Source organism: Agelaius phoeniceus, chromosome 33 (genome assembly GCF_051311805.1).
Source record: "Agelaius phoeniceus isolate bAgePho1 chromosome 33, bAgePho1.hap1, whole genome shotgun sequence".
Lineage (NCBI taxonomy): Eukaryota > Metazoa > Chordata > Aves > Passeriformes > Icteridae > Agelaius > Agelaius phoeniceus.
In genome coordinates this window covers 991430-1016038 of record NC_135297.1, presented here as the reverse complement: position 1 = coordinate 1016038, position 24609 = coordinate 991430, and the positions used below count along the sequence as shown (strand labels likewise).

Here is a 24609-nt window from a genome sequence, read left to right as displayed (position 1 = left end):
GCTCTCTGCAATGGCAGTTCCAGCTGCAGGGCCAGGCCCAGCCCTTGGGCTCCTCCTGTGCAGGCTGAGCACAGCAATGGGGTGTCCCAGCTCCCTGTGCCCGGGGAGCTCTGGGCAGGGCAGCCTGGGAGGCTGGCAATGAGCCCACTCTCCTGACTCTGGGAAAGGCAGGAGCCACTTTGTGTGCCAGGGATCCCTCTGCTCTCTGCAGAGTCTCCTGGCTGTCCAGGGTAACACGGGACTGGATATCAGAAAGGTGCAAGTGCAGGGCAGCTGGAACAGGAGAGAGGGACAGAGCAGCTCCTCTCAGTCTGCACTAAGCCTCAGACAACCCTCCTGCCTCCCTGGACTCTCTGTTCTTCCACAGTGCAGCAGAATCTTTCGTTCTGCCTTCAGCAATCCCCATCCCTTCCCCCAGGCATCTTCTCTGCCTTAGCTGAACATTTTTTATCCAAGTCCAAACACCAGGACTGGCCCCTGCCCTCATTGTTCCCCTGCACTGACTGGGGGTCAGGGCTGACTCCCAAGTGTTCTGCAGCTGAAGGTCCAGTTCCTGACACAACATCGACCAGCAGCATTTAGGGCTCCAGCAACAGAGCTGAAGGAAGATCATTGAGACATGGACAGGGGGAGGTGTTCAGTGGCAGGAAAGACTCTATGAGAAAGGGCTTTGATAATTCTGTGAGAAATCTCCCCTCCATTGCCCTGTCTTTCCTCCTTCTGCAGGTTGAAATGCCCAGAGACAGCAAATGTCCAACAGCAGCTCCATCAGGCACTTCCTCCTGCTGGCATTGGCAGACACGCGGCAGCTGCAGCTCCTGCACTTCTGCCTCTTGCTGGGCATCTCCCTGGCTGCCCTCCTGGGCAACGGCCTCATCATCAGCGCCGTAGCCTGCGGCCACCACCTGCACACGCCCATGTTCTTCTTCCTGCTCAAGCTGGCCCTCAGCGACCTGGGCTCCATCTGCACCACTGTCCCCAAAGCCATGCACAATTCCCTCTGGGACACCAGCACCATCTCCTACTCAGCATGTGCTGCACAGCTGTTTCTGTTTGTGTTTTTCTTTTCAACAGAGTTTTCCCTCCTGACCGTCATGTGCTACGACCGCTACGTGTCCATCTGCAAACCCCTGCACTACGGGACCCTCCTGGGCAGCAGAGCTTGTGCCCACATGGCAGCAGCTGCCTGGGCCAGTGCCTTTCTCAATGCTCTTTTGAACACAGCCAATACATTTTCCCTGCCCCTGTGCCATGGCAATGCCCTGGGCCAGTTCTTCTGTGAAATCCCACAGATCCTCAAGCTCTCCTGCTCCAAATCCTACCTCAGGGAACTTGGGCTTCTTGTGTTTTCCATTTCTTTAGGTTTTTGTTGTTTCGTGTTCATTATTATCTCATATGTGCATATATTCAGGGCCGTGCTGAGGATCCCCTCTCAGCAGGGACGGCACAAAGCCTTTTCCACCTGCCTCCCTCACCTGGCCGTGGTCTCCCTGTTTTTCAGTACTGGGTTTTTTGCCTACTTGAAACCCTCCTCCATCTCCTCCCCATCCCTGGATCTGGCAGTGTCAGTTCTCTACTCAGTGGTGCCTCCTGCCCTGAATCCCGTCATCTATAGCCTGAGGAACCAGGAGCTCAAGGCTGCAGTGTGGACACTGATGTTTGGATGGTTTCAGAATCATTAAACTGCTGGCCAATTTCTACAAGTCACTTGTAATGAAAGTAATCCTTAATAGTTCTTGGGTTTCATGCTTGTTTGTTCTTTTCTTTCTTCTGTTTTAGTATTTTAATATTGTCCACAAACAAGGTCATTGTTCATCCCCTTTCCCATTTTGTTTCTTTCCACCTTTGCTGTGATCCACAGACAGTGTCAATGAGAAGCTGTGCCCTTGGTGGCTTTAAACAAAATAAAGGAACTCACAGCAAAGTTTTCACCAGAGATGCCCCTTTTGTTCCCTTCTCTGGAGCTGCAGCAGCAATGTCTGTGTGCAGAGCTGGGGCAGATCAGGGCGGCCCCAGCAGCTGTGCCCAGCAGCAGCAGCAGCAGCACTTGGTGTTGCCAGTGCTGCTGCCGTGGCCCTGCCCCGCTGCCCTGGTGGCCCTGGTGTTGCTGCAGGGCTTGAGTGCTCTCGGGGCCGGGCACAGCCCTGGGGGTGGCAGTGCCGGGGCTGCAGCAGGGACAGGCCATGGGCACTGCTGGGGCAGCGCTGACGCCTCAGGCCAGGCCCTGGGGGCTCCAGGCTCCTTGCCCAGGCTCTCTCAAGAACACGGCCAGGCCAATGCTCAGCACAGAAACCCCCGTGAGCAGCCCCAGGCTGGCCGTGGGCAGGCTGGGGGCAAACAGCATGGCTGGGGCTCTGCAAGGGCCCTGGGGCAGACGGGAAGGAGCAGCAGAGCAGGGGCTGATCCATCCCCAGTGCGCTGCACAGCCCAGGGCAGCGTCCCAGAGCGTCCTCATGCAGCTGCCAACAACATCCCCCCTCTGCAGCCCTGGCCTCTCCCCCAGCTCACACAGGTGCCCCATCCTTGCAGGCACAGACACGGCAGCACTGCCTCAGCAGCCCCTGTTTGCATTGCACACAGCAGGGGCAGCACCCCCATGCTGTTGCTGTGGGGACATGAACCTGAGGGAGCACAAATGCCATCAGCCCCTGGGGCCAGCAAGGCCTGGGCGACACCAGGGAAACCACTCAGCTTTGTCCTGGCCTCTGCACTCAGCCAGAAAGTTTGTTCCCATCAGCTGGGAGTTTCCTGTGCCACTGCAGACGCTGTTGCTCAGAGCCAGGGCTGCCTGGCAGCCACACCCAAACTGCCCTGAGCATTTCCTTGGCTTCACCTTTCCTTTCTTTCCTCTTTCCTGATCCAGATTTCTTCCTATTGCCCATCACTGTTCCCTCCCCTGCAAACAGCCCATCCCTGTTTGCCCTTTCCTCTCTGGCCCCACTCCCCATTGCAGTTCCTGACTTGGCACCATGGGAACGTCTCTTGGGCAGCAGGATCATCCTACAAGTGCTGCAGGAATTGTCTGCAGGCTCCTGCAGTGCCTGCTGCTGCTCCCTTGCCAGAGGCACCCCAGGCCAGGGGGGCACATCTGGGCTGCTGTCTCTGGCTCTGGGGCTCCCTGTTCTGGGCACTGAGGAGGGGCTGCAGAGGCTCTGCAGGACTGACAGGATGGGCTTTGGGGCTGGCAGGAGAAGCTGAGGGACCTGGGCTGCTGGAGCTGCTGAAGAGGACGCCCAGGGCTCCTCCTGCACCTGCTCCAAGGGTGGTTCCAGAGAATCACAGTATCAGCAAGGCTGGAAAAGACCTTGGAGATCATCAAGTCCAACCTGAGCCCTGACACCACCTTGTCTCCCTGAGCCTCCTTTTTTCCACAATAAACAACCCCAGCTCCCTCAGCCGCTCCTCACAGGACTTGTGTTCCAGACCCCTCCCCAGCCTTGTTGCCCTTCTCTGGACACGCTCCAGCCCCTCCATGGCCTTCCTAAATTGGGGGCCCAGAACTGGACACAGCACTCGAGGTGTGGCCTCACCAGTGCTGAGTGCAGGGGAAGAATCCCTGCCCTGCTCCTGCTGGCCACACCATTCCTGATCCAGGCCAGGAGCCATTGGCCTTCTTGCCCACCTGGGCACACTGCTGCCTCATGTCCAGCCTGCTGTCCATCAGTGCCCCCAGGTCCCTTTCTGCCTGGCCGCTCTCCAGCCACTCTGTCCCCAGCCTGTAGCGCTGCAGGGGTTGTTGTGGCCAAAGTGCAGGAGCCAGCACCTGGTCTTGTTCAACCTCACCTTGTTGGATTTGGGCCCTGGATCCAGCCTGTCCAGGTCCCTCTGCAGAGCCCTCCTACCCTCCAGCAGATCCACACTCACACCCAGCTTGGTGGCATCTGCAGATTTGCTGATGCTGGACTCAGTCCCCTCATGCAGATCAGCAGTGCAGACATTGAAATCCACGCTGGCTGGCTCTGATCCCTGGGCCATCCTGTGGGTGCCCTGTGATGGCACTCAATGTGATCTGTTCTATACCCTTGCCGGGCACCCAGGTCAGGCTGACAGGCCTGGAGTTCCCCAGCTCCTCCTTCCAGCCCTTCCTGGGGATGGGCTCACATTGGCACCTCCAGTGCTCTGGGACCTCCCTGCTGAGCCAGCACTGATGGTAAATGATGGAGAGCAGCTTGGGGAGCTCATCCACAGCTCCCTCATCCCCCTGGGATGGATCCCATCTGCTCCCAGAGACACCTGTGAGCATCTGAGTGGCTCAGCAGGTCCCCAGCTGCTTCCTCTTGGATTACAGGGGGGCTGTTCTTCTGCCTGTGCCATCTACAGCTCAGGAGAACACTTGCCCTGAGGACAAGTTGACTTATTGTTGGAAACTGAGGCAAAGAAGGGGTTAAGTACCTCAGCCTTTTCCTCAGCTTTGGTTACCATATCCCCCCAATAAGGAATGGAGGTGTTCCTCTTCACCCCTTTGCCATTAATGCATTCATAAAAAATATTTTTAATATTCTTCAAAGAAGTGGCCAGCAACTATTATGCTTTCACCTCTCTAATTTTCTTTCTGCATTGTCTTGGTTTGGAATGACAGGTGTCTGGAAAGGAAGGCAGGAGCCTCCCCTGAAATGGAAAATGTAAATCCCTTCCCTCCAAATTGTTATCAATTTTGAATTAAGGGGACTCTCAGGGAAAAATATGGAAGCAGGAATAACAGTTCCTTATTAGGAAAGAAAATAAAAAGATAAAATAAACAATGCAGTAAACCAAAACAACACTGACAGAGTCAGAACTCAACCTGACACCTGTGGGTCAGGGTGTTGGTAGCAGTCCAATTGGAATTGTGGCTGCAGCCCTCCTGGAGTGTCAGGTGTGGTTCTGTTGGAGCAGGGATCCTGTAGAAAGGTGTAGTATTCCTCTGAAGATCCAGTGGAAGAGGAAGCTGCTGTTCCTCTGGGAAATCCAGAGGAGAAGCTGTGCTGGTGTTCCAGAAACTCAGATTATATCCAGGTAGGAATGCTTGGCTCCTCCCTCTGGGCGGAGCATCTCCCAATGGGATACTGTAGTTCTTATCAGTCATGCAGTGACATTCAATAGCCCATTATCAGCAGATGTCTCCCCAGGAGGGAGGAGTGGTTATGGAAGAGATAAGGAAAACTGCCCACTTAACAGAAGAAAACAGCCATAGAGATGGCAAATAGGATCCATCTTGCCTTGCAGTCTGGGACATGCATGACGTAACAACATCCTAAAACACTTCCTGAGTTGCCTGCCCCTCTGTGCAAAGATGATGCACCCTCTTTTTTCCCTTGAGTTCCTGGAAAATGCTCCATGTCCAGCCAGACCAGTCCTTTTCCTTGCTAGTTAACTTTTTGGGTCAAAGGGATAGGCTGTTCCTGCTCTTTCAAGATTTCTTTCTTGAAGGGCATCCATCCTTCCTGGAATCTTTTGTTTTAAAAGGACTGTTTCACTTTAAAAAATCAGCACCTGATTTGGTACTTGCCAAATCTACATCCTCATAGGCTGAAGTCTGCTCTTACAAGTCCAGTGCAGAAGATTTGTTGATGCCTCTTTTTTCACAGAATGTGTAAAAACTCAATAATTTCATGGTCACTGTGTCCCAGGGAGCCTCTGACCACCACATCTCCCTCCAGCCCTTCTCTGTTTGTGACCAGCAGGAGACAGAGCTTTCCTTGGCAGTGGGAATTGCAGGAAACCTCCCCAAAGTGCAGCTTGGAAGGGTCAGGCTGGAGCTGAGGAGAAAGCAAAGTCCCTCGCAGGGCAGAATGTTGGTGCTGGAGGTGTGGCAGCGTGAGGCTGGGCCATGGCCGGGCTCTGTGTGGCAGGAGCCGGCAGCGCTGGGTGCAGGGAGCCCAGGGAGGGCACAGAAACGCTGGGTGAGAAATGCTGGGGGACAGCGAGATGGGCGAGTGCAGCCGGCCAGGGCAGAGGAGCAGCACGCCCAGGGGGCACAGCCTGCAGGACAGATGGCCAAGGGCTGGGCAGGGCTGGCAGGGCCACAGGCAGCCAGGCCTTTGTCCCCTGGGCTCGGGCAGCGCCTCTGGAGGCCCCACAGGAGGAACTTTCCTGGCAGGGGCTGCACTTTGCTTCTCCCTCGGCCTCCCTGGGGAGGCTGGCAGGGGCTGCAGGTTGATGCCATTTGTCCTTGCTGCCCCTCACATCCCCCTGGCCCACCAAGAGCCCCGAGGCAGCCGTGAGGGACAGGCCCTGCTGGCCCAGGCTGGGCTCAGGCCTTGGCCTTTCTGCTTCCTGCAGCCAAGCCAGGCCTTGCTCAGCACTGCAGTTCCCTGCTCAGAGCCTTGGGCTCCCTGCAATCCTGGCCTCAAGGATCTGCTCTCACCAGGCCCTGGGCAGCCTTTGGCACTCCCTGCCCTCACTGGGGCCCAGCCATGCTCCAAGGCACCTGGAGTTTTGCTGCTGACTCCTTGAGCAGCTTCTTCAGCCTTCTCTCCGTGCCTGAGGCTCCTGGACCCAGCCCCAAATCCACCGTGGGGATGATTAAAATACAGAAAGACCTCAGGACTTCTATGTCTCCCTTCCATTGTTTTCCATTCTCTAGGGACTGAGCAGTGTTTGGAGTCAGTTTGGAGTTCTGTTCAGGAGGGAGATTCCAAAGTGCACATCATGGCTTTTGGTATTAGTCAAGGAAATATTTTTTTACTTTTCATTTCAGAGAAGAGGTGACAGAACCATTCACCAGGTGATCTTGATGGTGAATGTCTCCTCAGGAGGTCTGGCCATGGAGAAGAATGAGCCCCTTGCAGGCTGAGCCTGTTTGGACAACCTGCTCCTCACCCCACATGTCACCATGTCTGACAACACCCACCTGGGACTGGCATCCAAACATAGAAAAAACAAATTTAAGCATTTTAAGCATTTTTCCTTATAAATAAAATTGTATTAATAATAAATTGAAATAATATTATTCTAATATATGATAGTATTAGACAATATTTTTGTTACCTAATTTTTATATTTATATAAAAAATTGATACGTTTTTAGCAACCAAGAAAATTATTGGTCATTGGTTCTAAGGAACACAATTCCCTTCATCAATTAATCAATTTCTATAGGCTATTTATTTCTTCCGCTTTATAGTAAATAGTAATATTTGTAGTCCTTTTGGCATAATTTTTATTATCTTTTTCACCGATAGGGTCAAAGGGGGGCCACTTCGGGGTCCCTGGAGCCATTTCTTGGGCACATTTGGGAAAGTTTTGGGTCTGGGGAGGGAATTCAGAGAGAACTTGAGGGTCTGGAGGACACTTGGGGGAGCCGGTGGGAACTTGGACGGGGCACTCAGGGATTCTGAGGGACAGTTCGGAGTCCGGGGCAGCACTTGGGGGTCCAGGGGGGCCCTTGGAGGTCAGGGAGGGGAATTTGGGGCCCTTCGGGGTCGGGGCAGGCCCTTAGGGGGCGCTGACGTGGCTCTCAGGGGCGCGGGGGGTTATGGGAGTTGAAGGCGCGGGCCTAATACGGTTTAACAGGGCTGCGGAGCATCACGGGAGTTCGAGGCGCAGCTGCAATGGCTCCCGGAAGGGCGCGGGGCACGACGGGAGATGAAGTCCCGGCTGGACTAGCGCTGGACGTGCGCCGCGGAGCATGATGGGAGCTGTAGTCCCGGAAGTGGTTTGAACACGATGTTTGGGGGTCCGGGAAGGTTCTTGGGGGACACTTTTGCGTCCGAGCCGCGACTTAAGGTCCTCGGCGGGAACGTAAACGGCTCGGGAGCCCCTGGGGGGAGCTCGGGGAGCTCTAATCAGGTTCTTTAGGGCGCGTGGCACGGCAGGAGTTTTAGGCGCGGGACTGTTTTCTGAGGGGCTCTGGGGCCGCGGGGGATGAGAGGAGATGAATTCCCAGAAGTGGCTGTACCGGGCATCTGTGGGGTTGGGAGCACTCAGGGGTTCCGGGGACGCTTTGGGGGGCCCGAATGGGCGCTGAGGGGGCACTGAGGGATCCTGGAGGGTCTGGGGGACACTTATGGAACAGATGGCGGGAGATCCCGGGGTTCTGTGGAGCGCGGGGCATGACGGGAGTTGTAGTCCCGGCTACAATGGGGCTGTTTTCGACCGCGGGGCATGACGGGAGTTGTAGGCAAAAAAAAAGATAGCGTCCACCTAGGCACCGCCCTCAGGCCCGGATCCCTGGCGCTGATTGGCTGCTGGTGGTGATGGGCAGGAGCCTCAGCAAATGGGATGCGGTGGAGGTGGGAAAAGCCCATTCACCCTCCTTCAGTCCCTCCCAGTACAGACCAGTATAACCCCAGTAAAGCCCACTTCATCCCAAGTTGAAATCAGTACAACCCCAGTGCCCCTCCAGTCCCTCCCAGTACAGCCCAGTCCCTGCCAATACACCTGAGTTCATTCCCAGTCCCTTCCAGTTCCCCCCAATGTCATCCACAGGATGCACCAGTGTCCCCTGTTTGTCCCAGTATCTCCCAGTATGTCCCAGTCTGTCTCAGTGCACCCTCACAGTCCATCCCAGCCCACCCAGATTCTCCCTTTAGCATTCCTTGTGTCCCCAGGTTGTCCCAGCCCTCCCCAGTGTCACTCCCAGTATGTCCCAGTGTCTCCCACAGCGTTCCCAGTGTTCCCCAGTATGTCCCAGTCCTCCCCAGTGTTTCCAAGGACAATTTAATTTCTCACGGTGGCCGTGGCAGCCAAACCCAGCAGTGGGGTCAGTGCAGTGCCCATGGCCACAGCCCCTTGCAGTGGCCCAGTGCAGCTTGGGCTGATGATCCACCCTCACAGCTGGCCCAGGGCAGCTCTTCAGTGGCTTTGGTGGCACCTGGGGCTGGCACACACCTGAGCAGTGTGTCTGTTTGCAGTGGGGAAACTCAGGAGTTTCAGATTGCTTCAAAAAATGCGAAAAGGGAAAACCCCTCTTAGGCTGGGTGCAGCCAGCTCTCCAAGCACAGCAGGTCCCAGGGGAGTGAGGACAGACAGGATGGGGCTGGGCAATGTGGAGCAAGGTTGTCCACACTGGGTCAGAGCTCCAGGCACAGCTTCTGTGAGCAGGCCAGAGATGCTGAGGAGAGACCCTGGGTCAATATCAATCACAGAATGCTGCAATCACCTCTGCTCTAAAGAGAAATAAGATAAAAATACATCATTTAAAATAGGAATGTCTGTTTCTGACAAGTTCTTTGAAATCTTTCTCCATAACTGGACTAGGAAAACTCTAATGACCCTCTCAGGGCTTAGGTGTTGTTTACATCAGACTCAGTCCCTGAGAGAGTGTTCAGAAAACTTCTCAAGAACTCAAACTTAGATTGAAACACTGAAGTTTCTTGAAGTTTTAATGGATCCCACTGAGGAACACGACTGAGAAAGAGTCCCCAGGTTCCAGTTAGAGCAGAACACTGGAGGCAGCGATGACAGCTGGGGACAAACAAGGCCAAGGTGTCTCTGGTGCTGAGCAAAGCTGGATGTGTTTGAGGAATGCCAAGGGCCAAGGCTTGAGCCCCAGGGCCTGGCCAGGCAGATGCTGTCCCTCCCTCCTTGCTCAGGGCTCTTGCCGGGATGGGCACTGGCATGTGGGGATGTGCAATGCCAAGGGCAGGAGCATGGGGCGGCCCCTGCCAGGCTGCTGAGCAGGGACAAGGAGGCCATGAGGCCCCAGGCCTGCAAGGGTCACTTGTCTCCTGCTCCTGCCTCAGGCCCAGGCCCAGCAGCCATGGCCAAAGTGCTGCCCAAGTTGGCTCTGGCAGGGCTGTCTTGCAGCTGCTGCCCATGCCTGTGCCCTGTGCAGCCCAGGCTGTCCTATGGTGTCCCTGCCCTGCGCCTCTGTCCCTGCAGGCTGTCGGCATCCCCCGGCTGCCCCACCTGGCTGGGCCCTTCCTTTGCTGACAGCTCTGCCTCCTGCCTGCCTCTGCCTGCCCACACAAAGCCTGGGGCTGATACCAAAAGGGTTCATTCCATTTTTACCCTGCCTGGGAACTTTCAGCACAGGAACAAGGCATGCAGGGGCTGCTTTTCCAGCAAGGATGGTTGGAAGAGAAGAAGATGACATCGGGCTCAAGGGTGCAGGGATAGAGAAAACAAGGAGTGAAGCTGGGAACATGGGGTGGGTTTTATGGAAATGGGTAAATTGTAATTCACATTTAGTGACTGTATATAAGCAACACAGTGGTAGAATTACATGTCCTAATAAGGTTAGGAGTTATCCCATGTTGGACCTTAGGCCTGAATAAATGATGCCCTCTGAAACACCAAATTAGTGTTATGGAGCCTTATTCTGATATTTTGGAAATTTGGTGACAGCAGAGGATGACAGATCCAAGGAGTCAGCTGTGACACTATGGAACCCCATGGAACAAAGGGTCCCTGGTGATGCAGTGGAACCCCATGGAACCAAAAGTCCATTGTATCAGAGCAAGGCCTCAGGGAACCAAGGAGAGCATTGCTGACAGTGTGGAAGCTCCTGGAGCCATGGGGTCATTGTGACAGTGTGGGGCTGCATGGAACCAATGGTCCATTGGGACACTGCAGAACCTTCTGGAATCAAAGGGATCATGGTTTGCTCTGGAACCTCATGGAACAAAGGATCCATGGTGACACTGCAGTGCTCAGACCATTGTTGACAGTGTGAAACCTCCTGGAACGAAAAGTCCATTGTGACACAGCAAGGCCTCCTGGAAGCAAGGGTCCCTTGTGGCTCTCTGGGGCTTCCCAGAACCAAGGAGACCATTTGGACACTGTGGGGCCTCATGGAACCACCTGGCACTGTGACACAGCGGGGTCACACGGAGCCAAGGGGCCACTGAGACCCTGAGGAACCTCATGGAACCAAAGGTCCATTGTTACACTGAGGCGCCCGGTGGAACCAATGGGACCATGGTGACACCGTGGTGCACCATGGAACCAAGGGGCCGTTCTGATTCTGCTTTGCCTCATGGAGCCAAGGGGCCACCATGACACTGCAGGGCCTTGTGGAACTAAGGCAGCCTTGTGACACTGCAGGGCCCCATGAATCCAAGGGAACATGGAACAAGTGTGGTTGGCTTGGCCTGACTGGCTCAACTGAATTCAGCATGCTGGAGGTCTGTTCTCATGTGCCCCTGTAACCCTTGGTCTCTGTGCTTTCCTTCTTATGGAAAAGAACTATCCGTCTTCCCAGGTGCCCATGGCCAAAATTGCTACTCCCCCTGAAAAATTCCCTATATGCAAGGGTTCTCCCAGAGATTCTCCCAGAGAAAAGCTGCCAAGAGAGAGAGCTCTGGCTGGCCTTGGCCTCTGGTGGTCACCTCTTATCTCAAGGAAGCCCTGAGGAAAGAATTTGAACAGCTTTGACTACTGGAACATCCATGAGTCTCTCCTCCTCTGAAAAACTCAGATGCTCTTCTGATCATATGTGTCTTTTTTTTTTTCTCATTGTGTTTTATGCATGAAATATTATTTTCAGCTAAAAACTCCTATTTTTCTCACTCTACCAGTGTTATCTGACACAAAACACTTCCTCTACATATGGATCCAGGTCACCTGTATAAGCAAACACAAGAATGAATGCAGCAGGAATGATTTGTCTCTGCTCCCATCTGTCCCATCTCCTCTGGAGCTGGAGGTGCAGCCCCAGCACTGGGCAGGGCTCAGGGGCTCACAAGCTCAGCTCCCACCCAGAGAACTTGCAGACCCTGGGCTGCTCTTCTTGGCCCCTGCACACTCAGCCAGGCTGAGATGGACACTGATGGTTTCTGGGCCAGGCTCTCTGAGCCCAGCCCAGCTCCCTGCAAGCTCTGCCAGCTGCCCTGAGCTCTGGGCAGCACCAAGGGCCTCTCTGAGCCCAGCCCAGCCCAGCCGGCTCTGGCCCCACAGCTCTGCTCAGGCCAGGCTGCTCTGGGCACTGCCCCACGGCCTCAGCCCCTGCCAAGGGCACAGCAGCAGCTGCAGCTGCCACAGGACTCAGCCCCACCATGGGGGAAGGTGCCTGGCCAAGGGAAAGGAGGCTCCCTGGCTGCCCTGCTCTCCTCTGCAGGAGATGCTGAGAGCTCTGCAGCCCCTGCTGCCATCCCATCTGCCCAGGGCAGCACAAGAGCCCCGGCCTTGGGGCCCTCAAGAGCTGCTCCTGCTCCAGGCCCAGGGCCCATCCCAAAGCTGGGCCAGCCACAAAGCTGTGCCCATTTCTGTTCATTGCTGCTCTGATCAGGATGGATCCTCAGCACCTTGGAGGTTGATGATGAATTTTACTTTTCCAGAGGCCTCTTCTTTCTTGAGCTCTTCAGTTGAGAAACTCAGTGACAAAGGCTCATTCACATTTGTTCAAAACACCCTAACAAGACAAGCCCATGTGAATAACTCAAGTCTTCAATTCTTCTGTGGTTAATTAGAGATATTTCAGAAGTGTATTCAAACAGAATCTACTATATTCAAAATAATGAATAGAGAATTGTTTTGTCCTATTTAGTTTTCTTTTCCTGTTTATAGATTGACATCAGCAATCCCCAGTTGATATTGATCCCCAGAACCTCCTTATGCAGTTTGAACAGATATGAAAATCAAGACCCTCCATGGCTGACAATCAATCCCACTTTGTCCCTACCCCCTCCCCACCATTTCCCTCATCCAACCCCTGGCACTCAGAGCAGCTGAGGAATGGAGTCACATCCAGGGGTGTCCTCAGGGCTCAGGATTGGGGCCAGGTCAGTGAAATCTCTTTATTGCTGATCTGGACGAGGCCATGGAGGGCACCCTCAGTCAGTTCCCAGGTGAGCCCAAGCTGGGTGGCAGTGTGGCTGTGCTGGAGGGCAGGAAGCTCTGCAGAGGGATCTGGCCAGGCTGGAGCCATGGGCCCAGGACAATGGGATGAGGTTCACCAGGGCCAGGGGCCGGGTCCTGCCCTGGGCTCACAACCACCCCAAATCCCTGGCTGTGCCCTGCCCCTGATCCCCACAGCCTGCCCTGTTCCCTTCATCCCTGCATTGCCAGGGACTCTCTGGGACAAGGGAGCTCTGCTCTGGGGACGGAGGGAGGTGCAGGTGCCACCACTGGAGTGGGAAGCAGAACTCACCAGGTTTGTGTCCTTTGGGGGTCAGGAACTGGTGGGACTCAGAGGCACAGGAAGTTTCTCTTCATGGCCAACAGACCATGGTTGAACACAATACAATTTAATGACAATCTCACTCTTCCCTGAGCTATGTCCAGTGTCTGCAGTGTCTGATGATTCCACCATCCACAAGTGATTTCCATACTAAAATTAATTTTAGAAAGATATGGTTCTGTGATAGATATAAACACACTTAAACTCTTGTATCAGGATGCCCATCTGGGAATGGAGGCAATACAGTCTGAACAATTCCTGATTTGCAAAGCTGTCAGTGGTGGATGGGGAACGGGGTCAGGCTGCTTTTGGTGTTGAGGAAATGCTGAAACCAGCCTGACTCATTTCATCTCCTCCTGTCCTGGCTGATCTCCCCTCTTTCCCCTTCTACCCATTGTCTCTTGTCTCCCCCCAGGCCCCCCAGTGAAGAGCCTGGCTCTGTGTTCTCCATCCCCTCCTGGCTGGCACTGCCAGGCTGGGATGAGGAGCCCCTCAGCCTTCCCTGCTCTGGGCTGGACAAGCCCAGCTCCCTCAGCCTCTGCTCACAGCCCAAGGGCTCCAGCCCCACCTTGGAGGCCCTTCCCAGACCCTGCTCCAGCTGCCAGACATCTTTCCTGCCCTGGGAAACCAACCCAGGCCACAGTGACCTGGATAATCCCCGTCCTTGCTGTCCTGGTCGCACAGCCCAGCCCCTTGTCCCTGAGTCAGGTTTTGGGGTGGGTCCTGTGGAACATCCTTGGGGGAGGCTGCAGCTCCAGGTGGACCAGGGGGATACCAGGGGACAGGGACCCTGCTGGGCATGAACAGCTTTGGACTTCTCGGGGGAAATCTGTGAGGGGGGTCAGGGGCAGAGTGACCAACCCAGTGACCTGACACAGCCCTCCTGTGATGTCACAGCCTGCTCTGTGATGTCATAGCTTATTCTCTGATATCGCTATGCTGGTCTTTGATGTCACAACCCACTCTGTGAAGTCACACAGCCCTCCTGTGATGTCACACAGCCACCCCTCCCCCTGTGATGTCACAGCCTGCTCTGTGATGTCACAACCCATTTTCTAATGTCACACAGCTGGTCTCTGATGTCACAGCCAACTCTGTGATGTCATAGTCTGCTCTGTGATGTCAGTCCTCTGCCCTGTGCTGTCACACCTGGCTCTGTGATGTCACAGAGACAGCCTATGATGCCATAGCTGCTCAGTGACCTCACATAACCCACGCTGTGGTGTCATAGCCCACTCTGTGACCTCATGTTACCAGATGATAAATTGCCTACACCAGCTGAGCTCACACCTGAAGCTTGTCCTCCAAAACCCCAGGCCAATGGAAACCCCACAATGCCCATTGTGTGAGAAGGGGAACTGAAATTCACCAGCCTCAGTGTCCTGCCAGCTCAGCCAGGCCCACTGGAACATTGGGGTCCACGAGCACCAGGGACCACCAGAGACCCCCAGGACAGAAGAACACATGGGTAAAGGGGAGGGGAAATGAGTTAATGATTTTGGGGAAATGATTATCATATGCATTGTGGTGAGTATGGCTGCGACAAATCTCTCTGGTTCCCTGACTTCAGGGCGAGGGTGGCGAAAATGAAAAGGAGCGGATTCGATGGAGTTGTCCAAAAAGAACTTTAATAACAGGGTGAAAAACAACAAATGTGGAGAAGATGACCACAGTACAAGGGACAGGATCCAAAGACCTGAGACAAAGGGGAAACAATAATATATACACTTGGGGGTGGAACACTCTAGAACAACAACCATCTAGGGCAAACAGGTAACCAATAGGGGAGCAGAACTGGGACAACTTAGCATAACAACACCAAAGGCTTCTGGGGGAACACTCAAGCTCACCCCAAGTTAAACAAATGATTCTCAGGGCTTGAAGCTCATGCTCGGTTCTTTTGGGGTAAAATCCAGCTTGTTGCAGTGCGATATATTAGCCTGTCTCAGTATCCCGGTTCTTTACCCAGGTGTCCCAATAACCCTCTCCCTTCCCCTCCCCTTGCCTCCTGCTGAGAACTGTCCGTCAATCTCGGTATGCCAGCAAGGGCGTTGAGTGATTGGCAAACTTCAAAAGATGCCTCTCAGCCCTGGGGACATTGGGCTATTCAGGTGTCATTTGTCCCTTGAGACTTCCCCTCCCTTACCTGGTTGGTGGGATCCCTACCCCTTCCCTCCCCCTCTCCCCAGGGTTAAAAAGCACTGCAGCCACACGGTTCTTTGTTCTGTTGGAGCTGTTGCTGCATTCAGAAGCCTGTGTGCCAGGAATAAAGCTCTGGATCGAAACCCTCCAGCAGGACCCATCTCCTTTTCCTTCACCATTGCCTAAAGCCTTGCCACCAGAGGTAAACCTGAGTTCCTGCTTGCCTGGACTTGTCCCAAGCACCCAGCTGCAATATCCAGCCAGCCAAAGGTGTCTCTGAGGTGAAACCACCACAGCTGCCGCCCTTGGTCAAGCAGCAAGGGTCAGACGAGCCAAGGCACGTTCCATCCGGCTATATTGGTATTTCATTCCAATACCAGCTGACTCTGAGTCACAGCTGGGCCAACTCCACACATATGTACGTTTAGTCCAGGACAATCAATGAATATGTATGCAAAATACAGAATGTAAACAGAAACTTTCCTGTACTCAGCATGCATAGCTTTGGGAGGAGCTATCCCCCTGTGCATCTGGCCAAATAAAGAATGCTGCTTCTTAATGCTACATTGGTGTTAAGGAGTTTTTATTTTACTGCATTTTTGGTAACAATCCCACTCCCAAGGAAAGCTCTGTCTGCTGCTGTTCACAAACAGAGAAGGGCTGGTGGGAGATGTGGTGGTTGGAGGCTGCCTGGGGCACAGCCACCATGAAATAATCGAGTTTTCAATATCCTGTGAAAGAAGGAAGAGCACAAACAAAACGTCTACCCTGGAATCAGGAAGGGCAAACCTTGGCCTATTCAGGATGCAGATTAGGAGAGAACCGAATCAGGTACTGATTTTTTAAAGGGAAGCAGCCGTTAAAAACAAAGGTGTCCAGGAAGGATGGACACAACTCAAGAAAGGAATCTTAAAGGGGGAAGGATCAGACTGTGCCTCTGTGACAAAGTTGAACCAGAGAGGAAAATGACTGTCCTGGCTGGGCATGAGCTTTTTGTGGGAACTCAGAAAAAATAGGTCACGCAACTCAGGAAGTGTTTAAGGATGTTGTTGGGTCATGCAGAAAGAAAAGTAGAGAGATGAAAGCTCAATTAGAGCTTCACCTGGCCACTTCTGTAAAAAGTAATAAAGAAAAGTTTTTATAAATAAACTAATAGCAAAAGGAGGAATAAGGAGAACCTCTACTCGATAGTGGATGCAGTGGGTAACACAGTAACTAAAGATAAGGAACAGGCTGACCTGCTTACCACCTTGTGTATCTCAATTTTCAACAAGAAGACAGCTTGTCCTCAGGACAAGTGTTCTCCTGAGCTGTAGATGGGCACAGGGAGCAGAACAGCCCCCCTGGAATCCAGGAGGAAGCAGCTGGGGACCTGCTGAGCCACTCAGATGCTCACAGGTGTCTCTGGGAGCAGATGGGATCCATCCCAGGGGGATGAGGGAGCTGTGGATGAGCTCCCCAAGCTGCTCTCCATCATTTACCATCAGCCCTGGCTCAGCAGGGAGGTCCCAGAGCACTGGAGGTGCCAATGTGAGCCCATCCCCAAGAAGGGCTGGAAGGAGGAGCTGGGGAACTCCAGGCCTGTCAGCCTGACCTGGGTGCCCGGCAAGGGTATGGAACAGATCACCTTGAGTGCCATCACAGGGCACCCACAGGATGGCCCAGGGATCAGAGCCAGCCACCGTGGATTTCAATGTCTGCACTGATGATCTGCATGAGGGGCCTGAGTCCAGCATCAGCAAATCTGCAGATGCCACCAAGCTGGGTGTGAGTGTGGATCTGCTGGAGGGTAGGAGGGCTCTGCAGAGGGACCTGGACAGGCTGGATCCAGGGCCCAAATCCAACAAGGTGAGGTTGAACAAGACCAGGTGCTGGGTCCTGCACTTTGGCCACAACAACCCCTGCAGCGCTACAGGCTGGGGACAGAGGGGCTGGAGAGCGGCCAGGCAGAAAGGGACCTGGGGGCACTGATGGACAGCAGGCTGGACATGAGGCAGCAGTGTGCCCAGGTGGGCAAGAAGGCCAATGGCTCCTGGCCTGGATCAGGAATGGTGTGGCCAGCAGGAGCAGGGCAGGGATTCTTCCCCTGTACTCGGCACTGGTGAGGCCACACCTCGAGTGCTGTGTCCAGTTCTGGGCCCCCCCAGTTAAGGGAGGACCAGGAGGGGCTGGAGCGTGTCCAGAGAAGGGCAACAAGGCTGGGGAGGGGTCTGGAACACAAGTCCTGTGAGAAGCAGCTGAGGGAGCTGGGGTTGTTTATCCTGGAGAAGAGGAGGCTCAGGGGAGACCTCATCACTCTCTACAACTCCCTGACAGGAGGGTGCAGCCAGGGGGCTTCGGGCTCTTCTCCCAGGGAACAGTGACAGGACAAGAGGACACAGCCTTAAGCTGCACCAGGGGAGATATAGGCTGGACATGAGGAAATATTCTTCACAGAAGGGTGATTGGGCATTGGAAGGGGCTGCCCAGGGAAGTGGTGGAGTCACCGTCCCTGGAGGTGTTTAAGCAAAGACTGGATGTGGCACTCACTGCCATGGTCTGGGTGACAAGGTGGTGTTGGGTCACAGGTTGGAGTTGCTGATCTCCAAGGTCTTTTCCAACCTGGTTAATTCTGTGATTCTGTGATGATTGTGACACTGCAGGGCCCTGGGGAAGCAAGGGGCCATTGTGACACTGCAGGGCCCCGTGGAACTAAGAGGATCACAGTGACACTGGGTACTGAAGGCACCATAGAAGCAAGACCCCATTGTGACACCGTGGGGCTGAATGGAAGCAAGGAGTCCAGTGGGACACTCTGGGTCCTCGTGGAACCATGGAGGCCACTGTGACTCTGCAGGGCCTTATTGAACCGAGGGGCCATTGAGACACTATGGAACCAAGGAGACCCTTGTGAGACCCTGGGGCCCAATGGAACCAAGGGGCCATTGTGACACTGCAGGGACTGGTGGAACCAAGGTGTGGTGGGTTCAGTGCTGGCTAAATGCCAGTGCCCCCACTAGAATATACTTACTAATTTTCTACTGTGAGATAGGATTAGATGGAAAGCAAAGCAGGTTTAAGACTTTAAAAGGGTATAAGGGAAACTTTATTAATAGTAACTAAATGTAAAAAATTAGAATTTGAATAAAACGTTTAAAACATTTCTTCTAGCTCCTACAACCTTTTCTTTCCCACTAAGAATGTACAGAAACAATTCAATCAGTTTATCACCTCTAGAATAGTCTTTCTTCAGTTCACTTAGGGAGAGGAGTCTCTCTTGTCATTTTATGGAGACTTCTCCCCAAGAAAACAGTTCTCTCATTGCTTTTAATTTCCACAAACAGCAGCTGCCCAGGACTGCAATTGTGAAGTCCCTCCCATCTTTTCACAGCCTTTCCACAGCTGTGTTTGTGAGTTATGTCAACTTTTGGGGTATAAATTTAGGGATGAGCTATTCAAGAGCAAAGGTTCCCTTTATCTGTCTCTGACATCATCTTCATCTCTGGGCACAGAGGTCTTCTTCTTCTTTCCCTGGGGGCAAAGGGTCTTCATCACTTCTCTTGGTTCGAACTTCTCATGGGATCACAGCTACTTCAACATCTGCTTGCTTTAGCAGAAATGCCTTTGCTCATATCTACAATTTGAACACTTCATTCCCCCATACTTTTAATGAGTTACAGGGAAAAAAGAGTCTGATGTACCAGTTATATTTTCTCCATAGCTTTACAAGAGGATTTCAGCCCAGGACTGAGGCATCTCCTCCACCCTCCCATCTGGGACTTGACATCTTCTTACTGACCTTCATGTCTCATGTTGTTCTCTAGTTGTCTTTACTCTGTCCTTTTCTCTCACTGAGGCAGGACTGAAGGTCTGTAAGCCTTATCTATGCACTGAAAGAGTTAATATCTCACCTGGGGCCTGCAGATGGTCATGTGCTTCCTGCTGTGTGGCAGCTGAAGCAATCGCGGTGATGGATTTTTCAGGCTGCCCTGGGGGCTGTGTCAGGATCAGCCCCATGGCCGGTCTCTGGCCCCTGCTGCACTCAATTCCAGGCTCAGGGCCACTCTCTGTGTGGGCTACAAGGCCGCCTCTGGCCTCAGCCACACGATCTCGTGCAGCGGCCACACTGGGGGGAAATGGCTGAGATCTCAGCTGGAACACGCCAGGGGCTGATGGCCTCTCCTCCCCCTGCCTGGCAGCTGCTGGTGCCCGGCTCTGCTGGGACAGGGCCTGGCAGGGTCCCTGAGAATGGGCCCAGCCCTGCAACAGGGCCTACCTGGCCTGGCCTAGCTGAGACAGGAGCCAGGCCGGCCTTGTTACCTGTTCCCAGGATGGAAGGGAGAGCTTTTCCCCGGGTTTGTTCATCTTTCACATGTGTGTTCACAGAGGCGTGTCCAGCTTTTGAGTGGTTTAACAAGGTGTCAGTCTTCAAAACCAGTCACTGATTGGTGCTGTTAGGCACAGAGGAAGCTCTCAGCAGCTCTTTTCAGAATAATAGTTTTCATGGGCAGCTTCTTCTCTGCAGTCTCGCTTCTGCGGCCACTGGAGCTGACGGGTCTGGCTAGCCACTCCCGGAGTGACCCGTGGAGCCTACGAATCCCGCCACTCCCAGGTTCTCGGCGAGAACCCCTGAGCAGTGGCTCTGTCTGCTGCGTGGTGACGCAGGCGAGAGCAGGACTGCGAAGTGCTGAGGCAAAGGAAGGAAGGAGTGGACACGTGTTTGGATGCGAAGGTGCTTTATTTGACCCAGGCGAGCCCAGTGACGGTAAGAAGTCAGGTAAGAACTGTTAGGGAGGCACTTATAAAGGGGAAAGGTGTAACGGACAGGGACACGAGGGACCAATGAACAGAACCCAGGAGGGGGGCACGAGGGACATGCTGAACCAATAGGAAGGGCCCAGGGGAGGCAAAAGGCTCAGGGGACAAATCATATGTTAGGTGAGGGATGATTGACATAGAAGATTCTGGACCCGAAAGGGGACGGTTACAATGATTGACAGGTAACAGGCAGAAGGAACGAACCATTACAAGGGAGAGCATGGGGGGAACCGAGGGTCAAACCAAATTCTTAACATATAAAATTAACCAACATTACAATAAACCCATATATAAAACATACAATGCTACACTTCTCACCAAATGTCAATTCATGCAAAACCAGCACATAAGGGAACAGTTGTGACACTCTGGTGTCCTGTTGAACCAAGAGTCCCTCATGACACTGCAGGATCTTGCGTAAGCAGGGCTCCATTGTGACACTGCACCACCAGGGAATCCATTGGGGATCTCTGGGGCCTCATGGAACCAAGGGACCACTGTGATACTGTGTGGCCTTCTGAAACCATGGAGGCCATTGTGACACTGCCGGACCTTGTGCAATGATGGGGTCATTGTGATGCTGCAGGGCCCCATAGAATCACGGGCTCAATATTGCTCCTCAGGGACTCAGAAAGAAGGACATAATTTTGACATTGTGGTGCCCCTTGGAACCAAGAGGCCATTGGGACACTATGGAACTAAGGGGACCGTTGCTGCACTGTGCGACCTTGTGGGACCATTGGGGAACTAATGAACATTGTGAAAATGAAGGGCCAAAGGATCAAAGGGACTTGGTGACACCAAAGTGGTCCCATGAAACTAAAGGGACGTTGTGACATTCAATGAGAGGCCTCATTGAATCATGGACACCATTGTGACTCTCATGGAAACGTGGTGACACCAAGTTGGCTGGGAGTAATGACCTGCTGGAGGGTAGGAGGGCTCTGCAGAGGGACCTGGACAGGCTGGATCCAGGGCCCAAATCCAGCAAGGTGAGGTTGAACAAGACCAGGTGCTGGGTGCTGCACTTTGGCCACAACAACCCCTGCAGCGCTACAGGCTGGGGACAGAGGGGCTGGAGAGCGGCCAGGCAGAAAGGGACCTGGGGGCACTGATGGACAGCAGGCTGGACATGAGGCAGCAGTGTGCCCAGGTGGGCAAGAAGGCCAATGGCTCCTGGCCTGGATCAGGAATGGTGTGGCCAGCAAGACCAGTCCTGATCTGCCCCAGCTCTGCACACAGACATTGCTGCTGCAGCTCCAGAGAAGGGAACAAAAGGGGGATCTCAATCAAAAGTTTGCTGGGAGATCCTTTAGTTCATTTAAAGCCACTGAGAGCAAAGCCTCTCATTGACACAGTTTGGGGCCACAGAAAAGGTGGAGAGAAACAAGGACTTTTTTGTGGAAAGCAGAAACAAGGACTTTTTTGTGGAAAATATTAAAAAAAATATAACAAAGGGAAAAGAATGCCATGACCAAATGAACAAAAACTATTAAAGATGGCCCATATTACAAGTGATTTACAGAAATGTCAGCAGTTTAATGTTTCTGAAACCATCCACTCATCAGTCTCCACACTGCAGCCTTGAGCTCCTGGTTCCTCAGGCTGTAGATGACGGGATTCAGGGCTGGAGGCACCACTGAGTAGAGAACTGACACTGCCAGATCCAGGGATGGGGATGAGATGGAGGAGGGTTTCAAGTAGGCAAAAAACCCAGTACTGAAAAACAGGGAGACCACGGCCAGGTGAGGGAGGCAGGTGGAAAAGGCTTTGTGCCGTCCCTGCTGAGAGGGGATCCTCAGCACGGCCCTGAAGATCTGCACATAGGAGAAAACCATGAACACAAAACAACAAAATGACAAACTGGCAGTAACCACAATGACCCCAAGTTTCCTGAGGTAGGATTTGGAGCAGGAGAGCTTGAGGATCTGTGGGATTTCACAGAAGAACTGGCCCAGGGCATTGCCATGGCACAGGGGCAGGGAAAATGCATTGGCTGTGTGCAGCAGAGCAGTGAGAAAGGCACTGGCCCAGGCAGCTGCTGCCATGTGGGCACAAGCTCTGCTGCCCAGCAGGGTCCCGTAGTGCAGGGGTTTGCAGATGGACACGTAGCGGTCGTAGCACATGATGGTCAGGAGGGAAACCTCTGCTGACATGAAAAAGACAAACAGAAACAGCTGTGCAGCACATGCTGAGTAGGAGATGGTGCTGGTGTCCCAGAGGGAATTGTGCATGGCTTTGGGGACAGTGGTGCAGATGGAGCCCAGGTCGCTGAGGGCCAGCTTGAGCAGGAAGAAGAACATGGGCGTGTGCAGGTGGTGGCCGCAGGCTACAGCGCTGATGATGAGGCCGTTGCCCAGGAGGGCAGCCAGGGAGATGCCCAGCAAGAGGCAGAAGTGCAGGAGCTGCAGCTGCCGCGTGTCTGCCAATGCCAGCAGGAGGAAGTGCCTGATGGAGCTGCTGTTGGACATTTGCTGTCTCTGGGCATTTCAACCTGCAGAAGGAGGAAAGACAGGGCAATGGAGGGGAGATTTCTCACAGAATTATCAAAGCCCTTTCTCATAGAGTCTTTCCTGCCACTGAACACCTCCTCCTTGTCTATGTCTAGGGGACCTTCCTTCACCTTGGTTGCTGGAGCCCTGATTGCTGCTGGCCAATGTTGTGTCAGGAGCTGGACCTTGGCCTGTAGGACACCTGGGAGTCAGCCCTTACCCCCAATCAGTTCATGGGAACAGTGAGGGCAGGGGCCAGTCCTGCTATTGGGACTTGGATAAAGAATGTTCAGCTAAGGCAGAGAAGATGCCTGGGGGAAGGGCTGGGGATGACAGAAGGCAGAATGAGAGATTCTGCTGCACCTAGGAGAACAGAGAGTCCAGGGAGGCAGGAGGGTTGTCTGAGGCTTAGTGCAGACTGAGAGGAGCTGCTCTGTCCCTCTCTCCTGTTCCAGCTGCCCTGGACTTGCACCTTTCTGAGATCCACTCCCGTGTTACCCTGGACAGCCAGGAGACTCTGCTGAGAGCAGAGGGATCCCTGGCACACAAAGTAGCTCCTGCCTTTCCCAGAGTCAGGAGAGTGGGCTCATTGCCAGCCTCCCAGGCTGCCCTGCCCAGAGCTCCCCGGGCACAGGGAGCTGGGACACCCCATTGCTGTGCTCAGCCTGCACAGGAGGAGCCCAAGGGCTGGGCCTGGCCCTGCAGCTGGAACTGCCATTCCAGAGAGCGCCTCAGCAATGCCAGCAGCACCTGGGCAAGGCAAGGGGAGAGAGAGCCGGGCCTGAGGAAAAGCCTTTCCCTGCCCAGCCCTGCCCAGCCCCTGCCAGGCAGCAGCAGGGCAGGACAGTGGCCCTCAGGCCCTGGTCAGCAGGGAATGAATGGGCACATGGCCGGAGAGATGCCCTTCATCTCTGGGGCTGCTCTGCCGGCCCAGGAGGGACTGAGGGCCCCGAGCCCCCGGGCTGAGGGCTGTGCTGGCTGCGAGGGGACACAAGAGCTGTGCTGCTCAGGGCAGTGTCTGCCCTGCAGGGCAGGCCCGGCAGGTGCCACATCTGCCCTGCAGCAGGGCTGCCCTCAGCACTGCCTCCCTCCCTCCCTGCCCACGGCTCTGCTGCTGGAGCTGTCCCAGCCCCACCTGCTCCTGTGGCCCCGGGCTCCTTCCCTGCCAGAGCTGCCAGAGCCCAGCCCAGCCCCTGGGCCAGCCCTGCCCTGCAGCTGCTCGGCCCTGCAGGGATTAAAGAACAGCTCCCCCAGCCTGGGCACCATGGAAAGGTGATGCTGCATGGATCTGGAGGCTGGGCAGCTGCAGACACTTGCTGAGGTGCCCAGGAATCCTCAGGGTGATGGATTAAGAGTCTCAGCCCCTGCTCTCCTATGCACAGCTGAGGTTGCATTGCCACCCAGCTGTGCCAGGGAAAAGTGGGGGCACAGATTCAGGAAAGCAGAGACCCAAGCAGGAAACTCCTGCCCTGAATGAGCTCACGACAAGTCCCCTCAGAAGGGGAGCCCTGCTCTGCAGCACATCCTCCTGCTCCTCCTGCTCCTCCTGTGCCACAGAGAAACTGGGAGAGTCCTCCTGACACATCCCCCAGGCTCTGGGGTGTGCTGGCTTCAGGAGATCCCTCCAGGAGCACAGGGGACATTGCCCTGCACCCACACACTCACCATGCACAGGGCTGTGAAGATCTTTCCCCAGCTGAAGTCTCAGCTCAATGTCTTCCCAATCCTGATTGCCTTCAGCCTGTCTCTGCCTGGCTCCTGTCCCCTCAGTGCCTGCAGGCAGAGCCCTCAGCCCTGCTGGGCTGGGAGAGGAGCTGGCCCTGGGAAGAGCTGTTCCTTTAAAGCTCAGCAGCACAGACACAGCACAAGGACTTTAATGAGCCTCTTGGGGATTTGGTGTTGTTTACATCAGACTCAGTCCCTGAGAGAGTGATCAAAAAACTTCTCAAGAACTCAAAATTAAATTCAAACTCCAAAAGTTTCTTGAAGTTTTAATGGGTTCCACTGAGGAACACGACTGGGAAAGTGTCCCCAGGTTCCAGTTAGAGCAGAACCCTGGAGGCAGTGATGACAGCTGGGCACAAACAAGGCCAAGGTGTCTCTGGTGCTGAGCAAAGCTGGATGTGTTTGAGGAAT

The 24609-nt window shown here is 54.1% G+C and overlaps 2 protein-coding genes across 2 annotated transcripts; one reads left to right on the top strand and one right to left on the bottom strand.

Moving 5' to 3' along the window:
* The first annotated feature begins 749 nt into the window (after nucleotides 1-749).
* LOC143696314 (olfactory receptor 14A16-like) lies at nucleotides 750-1682 on the top strand. The gene has a single exon (XM_077192425.1). The coding sequence runs from the start codon at nucleotides 750-752 to the stop codon at nucleotides 1680-1682; it is 933 nt and encodes a 310-aa protein (XP_077048540.1).
* A 19837-nt stretch (nucleotides 1683-21519) lies between these two features.
* LOC129131872 (olfactory receptor 14A16-like) lies at nucleotides 21520-22452 on the bottom strand. The gene has a single exon (XM_054650859.2). The coding sequence runs from the start codon at nucleotides 22450-22452 to the stop codon at nucleotides 21520-21522; it is 933 nt and encodes a 310-aa protein (XP_054506834.2).
* Nucleotides 22453-24609: the final 2157 nt, after the last annotated feature.